The sequence below is a fragment of the Ostrinia furnacalis genome, unplaced genomic scaffold (genome assembly GCF_004193835.3).
Source record: "Ostrinia furnacalis isolate ACB-3 unplaced genomic scaffold, ASM419383v2 OfSCF0611, whole genome shotgun sequence".
Taxonomy (NCBI): domain Eukaryota; kingdom Metazoa; phylum Arthropoda; class Insecta; order Lepidoptera; family Crambidae; genus Ostrinia; species Ostrinia furnacalis.
The window spans coordinates 71544-91560 of NW_021130850.1; the positions used below are offsets into that span (position 1 = coordinate 71544).

At 36.8% G+C, this 20017-nt stretch overlaps 2 protein-coding genes across 2 annotated transcripts; both read left to right on the forward strand.

Annotated features, from left to right (window-relative positions):
- Positions 1–1284: 1284 nt before the first annotated feature.
- Positions 1285–8720, forward strand: LOC114366285 (uncharacterized). Its single transcript, XM_028323114.1, has 10 exons — positions 1285–1355; positions 2994–3056; positions 3536–3682; positions 4908–4991; positions 5534–5650; positions 7089–7154; positions 7235–7321; positions 7644–7682; positions 8094–8162; positions 8658–8720. The coding sequence occupies exons 1-10, from the start codon at positions 1341–1343 to the stop codon at positions 8718–8720; spliced, it is 750 nt and encodes a 249-aa protein (XP_028178915.1). The 5' UTR covers positions 1285–1340.
- Positions 8721–9477: 757 nt separating this feature from the next.
- LOC114366286 (nucleolin 2-like) lies at positions 9478–19436 on the forward strand. Its single transcript, XM_028323115.1, has 9 exons — positions 9478–9593; positions 10566–10745; positions 13379–13435; positions 13904–13960; positions 14127–14192; positions 15368–15452; positions 16504–16707; positions 16825–17262; positions 19429–19436. The coding sequence occupies exons 2-9, from the start codon at positions 10605–10607 to the stop codon at positions 19434–19436; spliced, it is 1056 nt and encodes a 351-aa protein (XP_028178916.1). The 5' UTR covers positions 9478–9593; positions 10566–10604.
- The last annotated feature ends 581 nt before the right edge of the window (positions 19437–20017 follow it).

Sequence of the window (20017 nt, forward strand, 5' to 3'; positions counted from 1 at the left end):
CAAATCGTTTGCTTACTCGAATCGCCATCAAAAGATTTAGTAAGAAAATTACAACAGCGCCCTTGTGAACGTGTCTTAAAGTGAACTTAGTATGAGATGTGGTTGCACGAAAATTATTTTGAGAGTCAAAATTGTCACGTTATCGTTTAATTCGAAGATTGAGTATCGAATTTTATCGAATACGCAAACGATTCGAAGACGAAAGTTGTTCATGCTAGAGGTACTGAACAAGATCCTGTAAAAAACAAGCCCGAAAAGATAATTATGAAAGAAACTAGAAATGCTTTGTGTCCAATTGAGACAATGGATTGTCTCAATGAATTGTCAGGTATTAACCTGACTTTTTACATCTATGTCGGCGCGCGGGGCGCAATAAATTAAATAACTTAATGTTATAGTTCTCACAACACTTTCAATGTGTTAGCTAGTTTATTGCTATGGAATTTTAAGCAGCGCCAAAGCTCTTATGCCAGAGTTAAGTGCGCGCCTGGGAACGAAGGTGACATAAATCTCCATGTTGCCTGACGTAGTTGTGGACCCGTTCAAGTGCAGTATTGATGGATTAATAGCTTTACAAAAACTTCAGGTACAGAGCCCTGGAACGTAGAGATTTTGGGACTCACTGTTAGAGGCATTGCACATTCGGGTTTTGGACGTGGTGGTGACTGGGCGTGGTTCACAAATTCGTCAATCGCTCCCAATTTATTAAGTCTAGGCGTCTCTAGCTTTGTTAAAGTAATTCAGTAACTTTGATCTTTCTGTTAAATTTAACTGTGGACAATATTGATTAAATTACGAACCAGTCTTTACATTCTAGTCTAGTAAAGTTAGTCGTTTATAATCAGTGATTACAATTAGTGTTAGTATCCACTCGCACGTGTTCCCTATATGCCCACATAGGTAGATAGTATGAATTCAATGAGAGACCCTTCTGGTGCCGTCCGAGAGCCCGACGCTCCGACATCTATTTTGAGAGTAAAGTATGGTGAAGACACGATATATGGTGGAGTGGACATCGGGCCTCCCCAACCCGTCTGGCCAGCGGTGGATTGTAGGCTAAATCCATTTCTCTGGTAAATTAGATAGGGTCGTGCTCCTGCAGTGGAGACTAAATGACCTGATGATGATCAACATACCAAACCATTTAAGCAAGATGAAGATGAGACAGATAATAGAACTGATAAAGTTAATGTTACCACTCGTTAGAGTTTCCTTTAAGTAAGATAAGATCCTCAAGATAGTCCCGATAAAATAACTATTAACAGTTATATTTAAACGGAAAATATAAAATTTTCGATCAATTTGTTCCGTTATTGTGCAGTGACAGTGTCTGTGTTGAAATGAAGTGTTTATTGGTGAGTTATTTATATTTAGTAAAAAGAAAGGTAATCTTTAGATGTTAGATTTCTAATTTAAATCTAATGTAAGCTAATTCAATCTATTTATATAAAAATAACTAGCTCTGCCCGCGACTTCGTACGCGTGAAAACCCGTTTTCGCAATATTTTTCATTGTTGCTCTGCTCCTATTAACCCTTATCTTGGCATGACCAAAAATTCACTACGATTTTAATTTTTTTGATATTTATGAGTTAAGTATTATCATAATAGGCCAATAAAAATGTTTAAAAAAATACATTGTTTTCAGTTTTTCAGAAACCAGGTGTATCATATATGATACACTGCCAAGATTAGGGTATAAAAAATTAAAAAGCTAAAATATTCAAAAAATAATTTTGAATGAACAAAAACATACATAAATAATTTAAAAAGGTAATTTTTAAACTCCCTTATCAAAACAGAAACTCAGAGTGAAAAGAATATGCCAAATCAAATTATAGCAAATAAATAATTACTCAGACTCTTGCTTTTTATACCTACCAATAATGATAAAAGTCATAAAATCGAATAACTTTTTACCACATAAAAGTTGATTATATTTTGTGCATTTTATATTTATCTGCCCAATTTTCTAGTTTTATATTTTCCACAAGAAGCGAAAATAGGCCCACATTTTCATACTTGACGGCATCAGAAGGTAGGGTGGGTGGAGTTTAATTGATTTTTATGAACTAATTGCACTCCACAAGCTTGTTCACTCTAATTACTGTATTTCCTACTAATGTAACACTAAAATCTTTTAAAAATACGCATTTTTTCTTAAATTTGGATTTAAAAATACATCACGAAGCACTTGGCAATGTAACATATATGATACACAGGCAAATGGACGGTTATAAAATCGGCAAATAGCAATACACACCATCCAAACTAAACGAAAAACACAGAGTAATCCTTTTTCTGTAAATTACATACAGAAAATAACACAAATATTTTGTGATATCGCCAATAAACAATTAAACTTACCACGCGTTTGAAGCCAACATGCTTAGGTTATCCAATTTCGAAAATAACTGACAGCCAAATGCATTTTTGTGAGAATAGTTTTTTTTAATCTCATTCTATGATATATCAGGAACGTGTTATGTATAAAATAAATTATTTATAATGCTTTCGCTGCCCTCAGGATTTTTTAAATTATGATGTATCACCCGTGTTACGATGCCAAGAAAAGGGTTAATCGCAGTGTGATGTTGAATAGCTTATAGCCTTCCTCGATAAATGGACTATCTAACACTGAAATAATTTTTCAAATCGGATAAGTAGTTCTGGAGATTAGCGCGTTCAAGTAAACAAACAAACTCTTTAGCTTTATAATATTAGTATAGATAAAGATGATTTTGTTTTTGAATATTATCATCGATCAATAAAAAATGTTACAAAAATTTTCACGTTTACAATGTTACGGGCAAAGTTACGCCCGTATTCACAAACGTTGCTTTCTTAAGTGAAGCAGCAAACCGACCGCACAGCGTTGAATAGTGCTCTGTGATTGGTTTGTGTGTCACCCTGAGCTGCACTGTGAAACCTCATACTAATGTTTGGTTTCTGAAGCACAAATCAATAAACCAATTGTTTATAATTTCGTTTCAGATATTATCAGCGCTGCTGATTGGGATGAAAGGCATCCTAGGTCATTCAATCATGAAATTGGGGGTAAGTTTTATCTAATTTCGTTCATCATCATCATTTCAGCCATAGCACGTCCACTGCTGAACATAGGCCTCCCCCAATGCTTTCCATGTTGATCGATTGGTAGCGGCCTGCGTCCAGCGCTTCCCTGCTACCTTTACGATGTCGTCGGTCCACCTTGTAGGTGGACGTCCCACGCTGCGTTTTCCGGTATGGTTTCTAATTTCGTTACTTGTTACGAATATTTTATTTCATGGATGAAGATTAAGCAACCTATCATAGAATTTCAGTTTTATTTAAAACTTTTCATCAACATCATCATCATCATTTCTGGCATATTTAAATACGGCTGAGTTGCACGATCTTACTTTAACTGTAAAAACAGTTTCAAACTCCATACAAAAACACTGGTTATCGATATAGTTACGGTTAAAATTAGGTCGTGCCTTTATTTGGCCTTAGTAGCTTTAGGTCAAAAATTAATCAATGAAAATAAATTGCAGATCCAAAACGAAACGAAAGGAGATATCTACGAAATAAAAGAGGATAAAGAAACCAACACCATAACGTTTGCGAACCCCAAAGTTGAGAAGCCAACGCTCAGGGAGATCGTGTACTACCACATGATAGAGCGACCTTATGGACAAGAGGTAAACTGTTCAAATTCAAATAGTTTATTCAGTACCTACTATTAAAGGCCGGTAGATCTATTCTCATAAATAAAACACTGGATACTCATCTTTCACATTGTATTGCCTTATTTTAGATCCAATTTATTACTTAGCACAAAATCGTCTTAGCGGAGTCGTCTCCGCGCGTCCCTCTATTCTGACGTTTGATTCTCGTGTGACATTGACGTATTGTCAATGTAACTATGACAGCATCTCATTGGCCACAACGATACCGTTATTTTAACGTTTTAGATTTTTCATAATTAACAGTACATAGGCCCTTTCTAGGGCACTTATACACGTCCCAAATATAGCTTGCCCTACCACCACTTCGGGACAACATATGGGCTGTTGCTGAGAAGCGGCGGAAGAAACTCAGTCACCTTTGTCAGCCTCTTTTTCAATAAAATACAGTCATTTATAGCTTACAGCGCTTATACTCATGTTTGTTATAAGGTTATATCCGTTGTCTAGTACGCGTATGACAAACTTCGTTTAGTTTGGGACTATAGCGCTTAACCTAGTGCCTTGACAATATTATGACGTGACAGAACGGTTCGACCAAATGATACCAAGTCAATGTGATCACACGCGATCATCTTGCGTGCAGCGATGGCGACCAGACTTAAATGCATTGATCGCCACCGCTGCACGCCGGCTGATCGCGTGTGATCGCGTTGGCTTGGCCGAACCAGATCTGAAGGAGATTTGAAGTCTCGCTGACGTTTGACTTTACAAAAACTTTTTAACCGCCTCTGTGGTCTAGTGGTAAGACCACCTGCTTCAGACGCAGAGGTCCCGGGTTCGATTCCCAGTGGGGGCAGATTTTTCTGTTCGGTTTGGTTGGTGGTAGGGCTTGTTCTAAGTCTGCCTGGCTAGCTACCACCATCTTACCTAAGTCTGTCGCCATAACAACAATGTTAACACCATTATTGTGTTCCGGCAGTAGAGGTAAGATAGCCAGTTCGTCCGTTGTTGAGGATTCCGGGTGAAGCTCGCTTCCACCTTCGGCCTGATCGTCACTTACCATCAGGTGAGATACAGGCCAAGAGTTTCCTCGTTGTGGATAAAAAAAACACCCTCCCATGACGCTTCCATACCTCAGGCTCTGAGTTAAGAGTGGACTTTTAAATGGCGCAGTACAGTGTTGTGTCCAAGGGTAACTATATTACATTAATAATTTATTCTATTTATGAATTTTCAGGACAAGGAAAGTCCAGAATTCGATGACACAATGAGACCTTTTACTAACAGCCACGGGTTCCCGTTTTTGGAGTCGGTGGAAAAGGTAACTTCATTCAACATAATAAATTTATCATCATCATCATTGGAAACCTAATACATGACATCCAGATTGAGAAAGTCTATTGAAGTCTACTTATTTGACCTACTAATAACTCCCACTTCATTTACCCACTTTAAAGGTACTTCTTAAAGGTGTTTAAGAAGAACACCACCTTACCAAGTGTTCCATGTTTTCTTGAAATGTTTTTTTTATTTTTTTTTTTCATTGTTACGCTGCTTCCTTAGTGACTAGTACTTAGTTCTCTTAATATGTAGTTCAGCTATTTTTAATGAGTTTTTCACATACTATTATGATATTATCTCATTAAAAGCCATACGACATTGAAAAGAAATACTAAATAGTCCTGGTCTAAGGTCTATCATCATCATCATTTCAGCCACAGGACAGGACGTCCACTGCTGAATAGAAGGCCCAATGATTTCCACATCGCCCGGTTGGTAGCAGCCTGCATGCAGCTGCATGAGTAAACTTATGAGAAATAAATTGATAAACTTTATTAATTTTTTCCACTATTTTCACCCTAGGAAGCAGATGTCATTGAGGACGCTAATAAAGAAGACTCTACAGAAATGAAAGACGTGATAGTAGATGAAACACCAATTGAAGACGATGCTGTGGAAGTGATATATTACTATGACGAGGTAAATAGCTGGTCATAATTATTTTTGTGTTAGCTAAGTATAACTACAGTGTCTCTAGTCTCCAGAGCTACAGGCTAGTCTCAAGCGCTACGGTCACTTTGTAAGTGATTCTTAACTAAGTAGTAATAAGTAAACGATCTAATCTAACTTAAAAATATCTGATATAATACAGTGTGAGTCACGTTAAAGTGTACATATGAAAATAGATGAAACTAGACCTATTTTTATCGACAAAAAAGAGGTCAAAAAATTTTTGAGATTTTTTTTTAATTTTTTATAGAATTTTTTTTCTTCCAATTACTTATTGTAAAGAAAACGTAATAACTTTTAAACTAAGCGGTATATCCTGATAAAATAAAAACAGTAATAATGCTAAATAACAGGCGATACTAAAAAATACATAAAATACACAAAAAATGGCAACAAATAATAAAAAATGATACTTTTTGAAAAAAATCTGCTTTAAAATTCGTGTTTTTTTGGTTATTTGATAAATTTCTCCAAAAAATGCCCCTATAACCGGTGGTTTTTATTACTTTGTATTATTCTCTATCGTATTACCTTCGTAAAACCAAAAATCGCATGTCTCTATCCCTATCACAACGTTTGCAATGATCGTTTGAACTAAGCCTCTCCGGGCGCGCCATTCAACGCTTCGTTAACAACGAAACTGAAAATGGCTCTAGATTTGTAATTTTGATAAAGACAAGTTAGATTTCAAATAAAAACAAAAGATTTCGAAGTAAAATAAGCATTTTAGTTAAAATTAAAATTGTCTCTACCTGTAGCGGAGAATAATGTTGTGGCAGGCCTTTGTTCAAACGATCATAGCAAATGTTGTGATAGGGATAGAGACATGCGATTTTTGGTTTTACAAAGATAATACGATAGAGAATAATACAAAGTAATAAAAACCACCTGTTATAGGGGCATTTTTTGGAGAAATTTATCAAATAACCAAAAAAACACGAATTTAAAAGCAGATTTTTTTTAAAAAGTATCATTTTTTATTATTTGTTGGCATATTTTGTGTATTCTATGTATTTTTTTAGTATCTCCTGTTATTTAGCATTATTACTGTTTTTATTTTATCAGGATATACCGCTTAGTTTAAAAGTTATTACGTTTTCTTTACAATAAGTAATTGGAAGAAAAAAAATTCTATAAAAAATTAAAAAAAAATCTCAAAAAATTTTTGACCTCTTTTTTGTCGATAAAAATAGGTCTAGTTTCATCTATTTTCATATGTACACTTTAACGTGACTCACACTGTATAATATAATAATGCGAACGCGTATATGAAGATTTAGTTATCAAGACTCAAGTCCAAATCCAGCTCAAGTATTTGTTTCTAAATTGAAACTTTTGAAGTGAATTGAAGTTTCAGCATGATCATTTTCTACGTAAGTTTGAAATCACTTGAATAATTATGTTTCAGGATGAAGCTTTTAAAAATCCAATTGAATTCGAAGAAAGGGAAATACCGACAACTCATGCCCCGGAGGTCAGTTAAATTTTCCCTAATTAAAAATCATTGTAATATGAGTCTAAGGAATCAATCTGAATGATGATGATGTTTTTCAGGAAGTAACTAAGTTCGATGCTTTCAAAACAACAGTCCTACAAAAAATATCTGAAGAAGAAAACGAAGAAACAACGACGCAAGTGCCTGTGAGTTCAAAATTTATTTGACTCCCCAACCCGTCTGCCCAGTGGGGAGTTTAGGCCAAATCCTCCATTTGCCTCTGGTAGAAAGAGAGGGTAACCAGGGCAAAGTGGACCGACGACATCATAAAGGTTGCTAGGCGCTGGACGCAGGCCGCTACCAACCGGGCAACATGGAATGCATTGGGGGAGGCCTATGTTCAGCAGTGGACGTCCTATGGCTGAGATGATGATGATGATGAGTCGTGCTCCTGCAGTGGAGACTAAATGACCTGATGATGATAGTGATTTTGTAATTAAATCTTATTCTGAATTTTGCTTTAAACAGGTTACTACTGTCACTGCAGAGCCTGTCTTTGAAAAGAAGGTAAGTCAACCACAGAACACGAGATAATGATACGGGACTATTCCCACCTCTCGTTCCCACCGCTGCAACTCCTGTGTAGCCAGGATCTACAGCTTGACCGCCAATAACCCAACCGGTGAAGGGAGATAATTATAAAGTTATTACTTTATCAATGTTATAACTCATAACTCCTCCTATGTTCTTCTGATTAATTTCGTTGCGGGTCCAATGACAGTTTAACTTTCCCCGACAAACTTGGCCTTCACTGGTTGGGTTATTGGCGGTCAAGCCGTAGATCCTGGCTACACAGGAGTTGCGGTGGGAACGAGAGGCGGGAACAGTCCCGTCGTTACTTTATGCATAGGTATGTATGTATGTAGGCATTAGATAATAATTTAATTAATAGTCTTAAATAATTTATGATAATTTCAGGCGAAATCTACGAGAAAACTACTATTTGATCGAGTAAAAGAGAAATATTATTCAAAGAATGAAACGCAGGTATTTTAATGTTACTTACTCTAAATCCTTGCCATTTTGTTATAGGTCTAGCGCTTAAATCAGTCAGTGCCTGAGGTATGGGAGCGGCACGGGAGGGTGTTCTTTAAACGTCAAACGTCAGCGAGACTTCAGATTTCCTTCAGATTTATATGATCTGTCAAAAACTTTCAAGTTCAAATCGTTTGCGTGCTCGAATCGCCATCAAAAGATTTAGTACGAAAACTACAACAGCGCCCTTGTGAACGTGTCGTAAAGTGAACTTAGTATGAGAAATGGTTGAACGAAACTTATTTTGAGAATCAAAATTGTCACGTTATCGTTTAATTCGAAGGTTGAGTATCGAATTTTGTCGAATACGCAAACGATTCGAAGACGAAAGTTGTTCATGCTAGAGGTACAGGCACTGACTCAGTTAAGCGCTATGCTAGTAACCAATTTTATATACATTTTCGAATACTTACTTATTTACTAATATTACATTTTTATCTTTTACAGAGTTCCCCACCATCGGAGCGAAGAAAAAGAGAAATAAGCATGGTAAGTTCTTCAACCAAGTAGAGCATAATTTTTATGTAATGTAATTGTATGTTTAAAAAAACACCCGTATCTGCAACACGGTCAAGTTAACTTCGCACCTGGCAGCCGTGACGTCACATCGACGCTCTGACGGCTTAGTGCGAGTTTACATTAAACGTCTTCACCAGTGAGCGTGTAAAAAAGTGACATTAAAATGTATGACGGATTGTACAGCGCCCCTAGCGGAAACTTTCTAGAACTAAAATTTTCATGTAAAATATTTTTTAGACGCGCTCACTAATGAGGACGTTTAATGTTAAATCACACTCAGCCCTCTGGTACGGACGGGGCGACGGGTGGTGTGCGCGTGAGTGGGATAGACAGTCGCATTCCAGCGAGGTACGCAGTTAACTTGATCGGGTTATAACTAGCAATTTTACTGTACTTTTCAGTATTATTGTAATTACCTACTCATTAATTGCGGCCATGCATGTTCTTTGCTCATGCGGCCCGATTATGAGCAAAAGAAGTATCCATCTCGGGCGACACATCATGCACCCGGATGAGATAGCAGATATCACGCTCCAAAGAATCTGGAAATTTATAGACTCAACGGGACTAAGTGAACTCTAAAGACAAGGGCTGCCACAATAGATCAAACCTGGTCGAGATGGCGCAAATGAAGGCCCAAAACCAATAATAATAATAATACTCATTAAATAATTTTAAGTATTGTTGTAAATGTATTGTCGATGATACTGAATAAATATTTTTCTTTCTTTCTTCCTTTCTATTGGCACAGAATTAAATGTTTATGTATTCTAGGACGACATCCCAGAAGCACCTAAACTTGGTGAATTGAACTACGACAGTCTACCTCCATACCTACGCAACCTGCTTTCTAGAGAAGAACCTGTAAGTTTTACTCTTCAAATATGTTATTACCTCCCTCAGATTATTACACCCAAAGTGGCCAAAATGATGACAACACAACTTTATTCCAATTCCACAACTTTGGGTGTCACGAAATATTCGATGCTGACTGTACCTGCCTATTCTTAAATTCAAAGAATTATTAAAAGTACTTGCTACCGAAAAAGAGCTACTATGGTATATTGATAAGACCAACTTCAGACCCACAGGTCCCGGGTTCGATTCCCAGCAGTGGCAGATTTTTCTGCTCGGTTTAGTTGGTGGTAGGGCTTGTTCTAAGTCCGCCTGGCTAGCACCATCTTACCTAAGTCTGTCGCCATAACAACAATGTTAACAGCATTGTTACATTGTGTTCAGCATTTAGAGGTAAGAGAGCCAGTTCCTCTGTGGTTGAAGATTTTTGGTAAAGCTCGCTTCCACCTACAGCCTGATCATCACTTTCCAGGTGAGATTCTACATTTCACATGATGGAAATTGATGATCAAGAACTTCCTCGTTATGGATAAACAAATTTATCATTACCAACCAAATTCTACTTCTTATCTTCTTCGTATAAGAGGACCGACGACCTCATAAAAGTAGCAGGAAGGCGCTGGATGCAGGCCGCTACCAACCAGTCATTATCAAATCATTAGAAAGAAAGAAAGAAACATTTATTGCCATGGACATCACAAAAGACAAAAATGGTAAAACAAACAAGACAGAGGTAACACATAAAACATACAATTGAAGAGAAAGTAAACTGAACAGTGCCACCCTGTCGCACAGCGATGCCCATCGCAATGGGACCCCACTCAGCATATGCCGTGGCCCCCGGTAAGGAAGGCCACGACGCTGGTTTTCTGTGTGCCCCATGTCAAGTGGGGAGGGGAGGTCTATGTTCAGCAGTGGACGTCCTATGGCTGAAATGATGATGATGATGATGATGATGAGGATTCTTCTTTCTACTTCCAGCAAGCCAGAAAAGCTATCGTCCCTGATGATGAAGAGGATATGCTGGATGACATCATACGTCGCATGGAGAAGATGATGGCCAGGCTGAAGACTGATGACAGCTCTGAGGAGAAACCACGAGGGATGAAACCCAGGACGTATGGGATGAACCTGACTGAGGACAGTGGATATGTGTGGAATGTGAGTATTATTTAAATTCATTGTTGTGTTCCGGCAGTTAGAGGTAAGATAGCCAGTTCCTCTGTGGTTGAGGATTCCGGATGAAGCTCGCTTCCACCTTCGCCTGATCATCACTTACCATCAGGTGAGATACAGGCCAAGAGCTTCACCGTTGCATTGGGGATAAAAAAATTTTAGTAATTTGTTTTTGCACAAATTACTAATAGCCCCTTTAACCCCTCGTATTAATCCTTCAAGGCCGACACAATAGATAATCAATTGTTATGACATTAATTAATGCCGTCTGGGACTCAAGCGGTTAAGCTAAATATGATTGGGTCACGAGTGGGCTCACCACAATGAGGGCTATCGTTTTTATACTTAACAGTTGGCACCCCTGGCAATTGACATGACCTTACTCTACAGTGGCGCCATCTTGATGAGTGCAAATGCGATAGTCCTCCTACCACTTTCGCGCTCACCAGTTGGTGCCACTGTCTTCGCTACTAGCAAGTGACAGGACCTTACTCTACAGTGGCGCTAACTGGTGAGCGCTAAAACGATAGCCCTCATTAAATAGTCGAGCGTCAGCGGGGTTCGAACCCTCGGATGATGAGTCGGCCAGTCCGATCTCATCACCATTTGGCTATCATGATTTGAAAATTGTGATTCATTAATAGGTATACAAAATACCTATACATTAAATCCTTTTGGGGTAAAGGACAAATTAATTAAAATTTGATTTAACTCGTGGAACTCTGTGGTCGCATGAGACCGCGGTAACAATTTTATTGATTTGCGACAATTTTTATGACAATTGATCGCTGGTACTTGAAGAGTGTGTGTACTTGTTTAAAACCTTGGAGGAGGCCTTTGTCCAGCAGTGGACGTCATTTGGCTGAAACGAACGAACGAAACGAACTTGAAGAGTGTTTATAATAAAGGAAGTTGATCACCTACACTCGCGAGCAAAAGTATGGAATCACTTACATGAAATTGTTTCCACGCGAACTTGTGTACTAACGAATTTGTTAGTAACAAAAAAAGTGGCACCATTTTAAAGATTAAACTTTTATCTTTAAATTGATACCAAATTCATTTAAATCACACCGGTATTTAAAAAGATATCCCGGCTGATGTGAAGAAGTAACGAAAAATACACGTATGAACTGTTTGATACGTCGCGAGTTGCGGCTTATTAACCCCCTATAAAAGCACACGTTTTCGGATTTTTGCTTTCACACGTTGATTCATACACATCTCCGCTTCTTTTGAAACTTTACCTGGGATTCTACACCTTCAGAAGCAGCACAAATCGTTGCACTATTGCAAGAAGGGCTCAGCCAGCGGGCTGTCGCACGTCAGCGCCACATAAGCCAGTCCTGGGTTTCGAAAGTTTTAAGACGCTTTCGGGAGACTGGTGGCTTTATCCCGAGACCAAGTTTTGAACAGCGCCGGCGCACATCGCAGAGGGAAGACCGTTTTTCATGTCAACCTCTCTATGAAATCATCATTTGACTGGAATGGACGTCCAGTAAGAGCTCAAAAATGTTCGAAGGATAGCTGTTAGCGAGTAGACAGTTTGTCTAAGACATAAGCAATAGCATTTAACTCCAAAAAGGCCTGCCACAGGCTCGAAACTGACGGCAGGTCACCGATAAGCACGCTTTCAATTTGCTCGTACACATCTCGATGTTAAGTCGAGCAAGCCACCCCCATAAGCCACTGTTTCAGCGAACCAGCACTGCACAAATCGCTCCTCAGGCCGCCTATAAACCCGACCTCTTCGACTGCTGCCCTGCAAACACAGTTTGCATTCATCGGAGAACAGAACTCGCCTCCATTACTCGCCTTCCCATCGAGATGTGTACGAGCAAATTGAAAGGGTGCTTATCGGTGACCTGCCGTCAGTTTCGAGCCTGTGGCAGGCCTTTTTGGAGTCAAATTCTATTGCTTATATCTTAGACGAACTGTCCACTCGCTAACAGCTATCTTACGAACATTTCTGAGCTCTTGATGGACATCGATTCCAGTCAAATGACGATTTCATAGAGAGGTTGACATGAAAAAACGGTCTTCCCTCTGCGATGTGCACCGGCGCTGTTCAGAACTTGGTCTCGGGATAAAGCCACTAGTCTCCCGAAAGCGTCTTGAAACTTTCGAAACCCAGGACTGGCTTATGTGGCGCTGACGTGCGACAGCCCGCTGGCTGAGCCTTTCTTGCAATAGTGCAACGATTTTTGCTGCTTCTGAAGGTGTAGAATCCCAGGTAAAGTGTCAAAAGAAGCGGAGATGTGTATGAATCAACGTGTGAAAGCAAAAATCCGAAAACGCGTGCTTTTATAGGGTCTAAATAGGCCGCAACTCGCGACGTATCAAACAGTTCATACATGTCTTTCTCGTTACTTCTTCACATCAGCCGGGATATCTTTTTAAATACCGGTGTGATTTAAATGAATTTGGTATCAATTTAAAGATAAAAGTTTAATCTTTAAAATGGTGCCACTTTTTTTGTTACTAACAAATTCGTTAGTACACAAGTTCGCGTGGAAACAACTTCATGTAAGTGATTCCATAGTTTTGCTCGCGAGTGTATATTGAGTTCAAAATTTAAAGACTCCATAAAGAGTTTACCTATTGTTTTTTATTTTCAGGACTTGACAAAACCCAGCATCCATTACAACGTAGAAGCTTCAGAATCAACAGAAGAGGTAAGTGCTATTTAATCCACTATCCTGTACAACCAGATCGAGTTAACTGCGCATCTGGCGGCCGTGACGTCACAACGATCTGGTACAGACGGGGAGACGCGGGGAGGTGTGCTAGCAGAGTAAATACAAATGAGTAGGTCATCTTCATAGAAACGCACCGAGTGCGGTTCGATGTGAGCGCGCGCCAATACGTATGCGGCGCGCGCGCACACACTGACAAAATTCGGCGCAACTCCCCGCTAAATTTTATCAGTGCGTGCGTGCGCGCCGCATACGTATTGGCGCTTTGTTTGCCGCGCACGGTGCGTTTCTATGAAGATGACCTACTCATTTGTATTTACTCTGGTGCCAGTGAGTGCGAAGAAGTCGCATTCCAGCGAGGTACGCAGTTACCACGATTGGGTTGTAGTTTGCAACAGAAATAGTGTCCAGATTTTCAATAGATTTAATTATCTCAATATTTTTCAGACAATACCCGATGATAGGTCAGAAGAAAAAGATGTCAAGCATGAAAAAGAAGACAAAGTAAGTAAAAGAAGATCCTACACAAGATTGATAAATACAACCCTTGCACGAAATAACGAAATTCTTCAATTGATTTTAAATCTTTACTTACCTACTTACTTACGTTTAAAATCCGTATTCCGTAATGATTAAATATTAATTTGATTTTGATTTTAACTACTTTCAGGCTAGAATTTTGAAAGAAGACGTGGAAGAAGAAAAAGATGATAAACAGGAACCTAAAGAAGATTATGTGAGTAACTACAATATTTTATTGTTTATAGCAAAACCTTTGATTAATGGCACTGTCAGCATCAAATAGTACGTGACATCCAAAGTGGCCAAAAAGTTGACAACACAAGCTTTCCAATGAGGGTTTTCGCGAATTAAAGATCCGCTAGATGGCGAGACGTGGATGTGGGGTCTGACTGCTGCGTGATTGGTGGATTTTGACATATCTGTCAATGTCATGTCAAAAATAACCAATCATGCAGCATTTGGACCTCCCGTCTACGTATTGCCATCTGGCGGATTTTTCAATCGCAAAAACCCTCATTGATTTTAAATCTTTACTTACCTACTTACTTACGTTTAAAATCCGTAATGAATAGATATTAATTTGATTTTGATTTTAACTACTTTCAGGCTAGTATTTTGAAAGATGACGTGGAAGAACAAAAAGAAGATAAACAGGAACCTAAAGAAAATGTGAGTAACTATAATTATTTATTGTTTACTAGCTTTCCGCCCGCGGCTTCGCCCGCGTGAAATTTTGTCTGTTTTGTTACAGAAAAACTTTATCGCGTGCGTCCCTGTTTCAAAAACCGGGATAAAAACTATCCTATGTCCTTTCCCGGGACTCAAACTATCTCTATGCCAAATTTCATCAAAATCGGTTCAGTGGTTTAGGCGTGAAAGCGAGACAGACAGACTAGACAGACAGATAGGCAGACAGACAGAGTTACTTTCGCATTTATAATATGTATTAGTATAGAATATAGATAGCAAAACCATTGATTTATGGCACAAGTCAGCATCAAATAGTACGTGACACCCAAAGTGGCCAAAAAGTCGACAACACAACCTTATTCCAATAGTAACAAAGACGTGTTGCGAACTTTTTGGCTACTTTGGGTGTCACGAACTATTTGACTATGACTGTACAATAGACGAAGTTAGGCTGGTTATAGTCACGCTGACGCACGCTGACCGTCAGCGCTGACAGCCGAAATGTATGGAGCGTCGGCGCCGAGCGATCAGCGTCACTCAGGAACGTTCCCTTCAATTACATACATATTGATCTGTCAGCGCAGACGATCAACGAGCGGTCAACGCGATTCTAAAACCCGCCATAATGACATAATTATAGGGAGGTTGATTCGTCCAAGCATAGGGATTAATCAGTTACTGAATTTATATTTATTTCAGAATGTCAGCAATGAAGAGAAGGGCAGAAAAAGGCACGAACACAATGATGCGGAAGATGTAATTGATCAATTAATGGGGAATGTAAGTTTATTAAATTTTAAAAACAAATTGTCGGCCGTTTGGTGTAGTGGTTCGAAACGGACTACTATTCCGGAGGTTGCGGGTTCGATTCCCGCACAGTAGGTACAAACATTTGTGTGCATGAACATATTATTATTTTTTTATTGGACTGGGTGTTTTCTATGTATAATATGTATGTATTTACAAAACAAAAGTATTTAAGTATGTTTATATCCGTTGTCTAGTACCCATAGACTAGTACAAACTTTGCTTAGTTTGGGACTAGAAGTGCAGTGTAAAATGTCCAAGGATATTTATTTTATTTATTTAAATCATGTTTATGATTACTTTTTTAATCGTGATTATTTCAATCAAGATTAATAATCATGATTAATTAATCTTTTGAATATCTATTGCACTGAGAAATATGACAGTGTATTTTATTTATTTATTCCAGAAGAAGTTTCGGAACTGGCTCGCTGAATGGACTTCTGTGTACATGGAATTACTAACTGATGTAAGTTTAGTTAATTTAAGACTAATTACTTCGGATTAAGACTTATTTTTAACTGTCTCAAAAGCTTTAATATTGCATGCTATAGCTGTCTTTACTGAACACTATAATCCGGGCTTCTTCAAGGCGAGAGTGAATGCACTTACATGGCAGATATGTACCATCCTAGACTGCATCTCACTTAACACTAGGTGCGATGGCAGTCGAATACCTGCTTTGTTCTGCATAAAAAAACTTCTAAGATTGTGTAGTATTTTAACCGAATTGTATTACTGTCAGGATCACACAATTTTTGTATTTAAATTAGTATGAAAGACCTTTTCGGAGCACTTATGAGTATACACGTCCCAATATAGCTTGACTACCACATATACATAAATACCATGCCAAACTTAAGAAGATGACTAATGGATGACCGTCTAGAAAAAAAATGCATTCGAAAAAGTATCATCTTTTCAGAGATGACTATTATGTGACACTCTGTATGTAAGTTACATTAAAAATGTCTTAAATACCCTTTTTTTTCTTTTATAGCACATAAATGGAGCCATTAAAGGCGTAGAGGAAAAAGTCAAGAAACAAGTAGAAAAACTATTCGAAGAATTAAAGAAAGAAATCAGAAAACCTAAAGAAGATGATAGGTTAGAACCTTTCAAAGACAACGATTCGAAGAAAACTAGTAAAGATGATAAAGAAAAGAAAGATGTTAAAACAAAAGATAGTGATAAAACAATTGACGATGTTAAAGAAAAAGAAAAACATGAAAGTTTAGATGAAAAAACAAAAGACGATCAAGAGGAAAAGAAAAAAGTGGAGGAATTAAATAACAATAAAGATAAAGAAGAAGAAAGCAAACCAAAACACGGTGTGTCAAATTTTGAAGCTAAAAATGTGTACGGAAATACTGTAGGAGAGAAAGTGACAAATATATTCATTTTCTACTCGAACGACGACCCCGATAAGGTTTTAAAGGATGTTTCTAAATTAAAAGACTCTGAAGACCTTAATGTTGATATTAAACTTAACATAAATAAAAATAAGGATGAAGATCCAAAGAAAGATGAATCAACTCAAGTCCCAACTGAAGCAAAGAAAGATGCTATCGATTTAACTACTAAAGCCCCTGAAAAAGATACTAGTACTACTGAAACTCCTAAAGATAAAGAAGAAAAATCAACAACTATTACAGAATCCACGACTACGGAAACCACAAAACGGCCAGATGCAGAGACAACTAAAAATGAACGTACAACGGAAAGCAGTAAGGTTGAGACTACTGAACGCCCGACAAAGGAAGGCAAAGATGATCCCGAAGACAAAAGTAAGAATGATGAGAAAGAAAATAAATCTGGTGAATTAAAAAAAGAAGAAAAACAAGAAACAAATGAAAAAGAAAAACCATCTGACAAATTAGATAAAGAAGAAAAACAAGAAACAAATAAAAAAGACGATAATTCTACAGAATCAAAAAAAGACTAAAGAGAACTTAATGGTTTCACTAAAATAATAACAAAAATGTTAATAGGTATAACAAATTGAAATTAGTATTTATGTATTAGTTAAAATAAAAGATCCAATATTTAGTAACACAATTTATTTCTAAACCTATATAACAAGTCCGTATTATATGGCACTTAAAAACAATTTATATACCGACCGCTGCGTTGAGCATTATAATATACAGAATATAATATACTGTTTTATGATACATTAGCTTTCCGCCCGTGGCTTCGCCCGGAATTTTGTATGTCACAGAAAACCTTTATCGCGCGCGTCCCTGTTTCAAAAACCGGGATAAAAACTATCCTATGTCCTTTGCCGGGACTCAAACTATCTCTATGCCAAATTTCATCAAAATCGCTTCAGTGGTTTAGGCGTGAAAGCGAGACAGACCGACTGACAGACCCGGTCCTAACACAAGCATATATAGCGTTCGAAAGCATTTGTCACAATGGATACGTTCTGCGATCTGCGGTCAGTTCAAATGAACGCACCACCCGCACTTGTCAGTTTCCGTTCTTTGCTCGTGCCCGCACGGTCAGATCGTATCAATACAAAATGTAATAGGGATTGACAAAGTTGTTTACACATTGTATTTTTTTCTCAAAAATCTGACTATTTTTGTATAGCTCAACGCAGCGGAGGGCTTACAATCAACCAAACGTCATGCCTTTTTAAAATGTCCATAATTTCCTTTTTCGAGACATAGTCAGAAAGACGACGAATTCAACAGATTTAAAACTAAACTACAGTTAATATTGACTGGAAAACCGCGTTGGTATAGTATCAGTGACAATTAAGAAGTAGATCACGTCAAGATTATTACGAACTAGCTTTCCGCCCGCGGCTTCGGCCGCGTGTAATTTTTCTGTCACAGAAAAACTTTATCGCGTTTTAAAAACCGGGATAAAAACTATCCTATGTCCTTTCCCGGGATCTCTATGCCAAATTTCATCAAAATCGGTTCAGTGGTTTAGGCGTGAAAGCAAGACAGACAGACAGAGTTACTTTCGCATTTATAATATCAGTATAGATTTACTTATCCCCCTTTTTTACTAATAAGGCTTTAAAATCTGATACTACACCAACGCTCGATAAAATGGCAGTAAAGAAGCTTCAATAGTATAAGTATAACCTATACAGAAATATAATTCATGCAAAATACATAATACATGTAATTTTTTCAATTATAACAACTTACAATTCATTTTTAATTTATATTTTGTTATAATATATAAATTATACATACAATATGTAAATATTATTGAAATTACACATTTCTGTCCAGGTCAAGACATAAAATTTGACAGGCTCTTAAGTTATAACTATATTATCTTTAATTACACTATATTACATCTACACCGACTTATAATAATGACCAAAACAATTAAAATTAATATTGTTACCGTCTCATTTCGATTGTTATGATCTATAAATTTATATAAAACAGCTAACACTCGCACAGACAAATTATTATACTTATGCAATAATTTATACTGTAACTTGAACATTTTTGACACGTTTTTTTTTGTATATTTTTTTTTATTTTTCAGCCATTTATTAAACTAAATTATGCCTCTATTTTGATCTCTATAAGTGTGATTCTATTAAGCGTGTTGAACTATTATACTGCATAGTTAAACTTATTTATATGTATAAATATACTATGTATTCTATGCGCTAAAATGTTTAAGATTGACTTTCACAGGTAAATATTTTTTAAATCAATTTAATGGTCATAACAATAAAATAAAATCCATTATATTTTACCTGTTTTACTTTAAAAGTATATTTTATATATAACTAAATTTCAATTATTTCCGATTAGTTAACAAGAAAACACAAAAAAAACATCAAATAAAAATATACTTATAGTAAATTCCTAGCTTAAAATGCGCAGACTATGTTACTTTAACCAAACCCTGACTATCTCTAAAATTATTTACTTTAAGGAAATATCTTATATTTAGAACCCTTCTTTCCGTAGACGGGTAAAAATACAAGGTTATTCTAAAAATATTCAAAGTAATAGTTGTTGTATTTAAACACCAAAAAAATAAAATGAAGATTTTTCGAGAATAACCCTCTATTTTATATATTTTTTTAAACTTAACTTATATTATATAGGGTGTAAATAATATATAAATTCATTTTGACTTATATATTTCATAAATATAATAGGAATAAAAACCAAACAATGAAGTGACACACGAAATACATTATGAATCAACACTGTTTTGATAAACTAAGAACAGAGTAAATAAAATTATATAAAAATATAAATCCTCTGAGGCAAGATGGTTTTATAAAGATTCTGAATATAAAAATATGTACAAGTATAATAAAAATGTTGTATAACAAAATGATTGATTTAAAGTTCAATAAGTTAAATAAATAAAATGATGAATCAATCAAGTATTTTTTCTTTGATTTTCGGAATTCGAAGAACCAAATTGAATCTTCAGTAGTATAAATATTATAAATACAGGGTGTATATATTGTAATATGTGCAGACAAATACTATGTTTTAGTACACTATTGAAAACATTTCACACTTTTGATATACCGAAATAAAA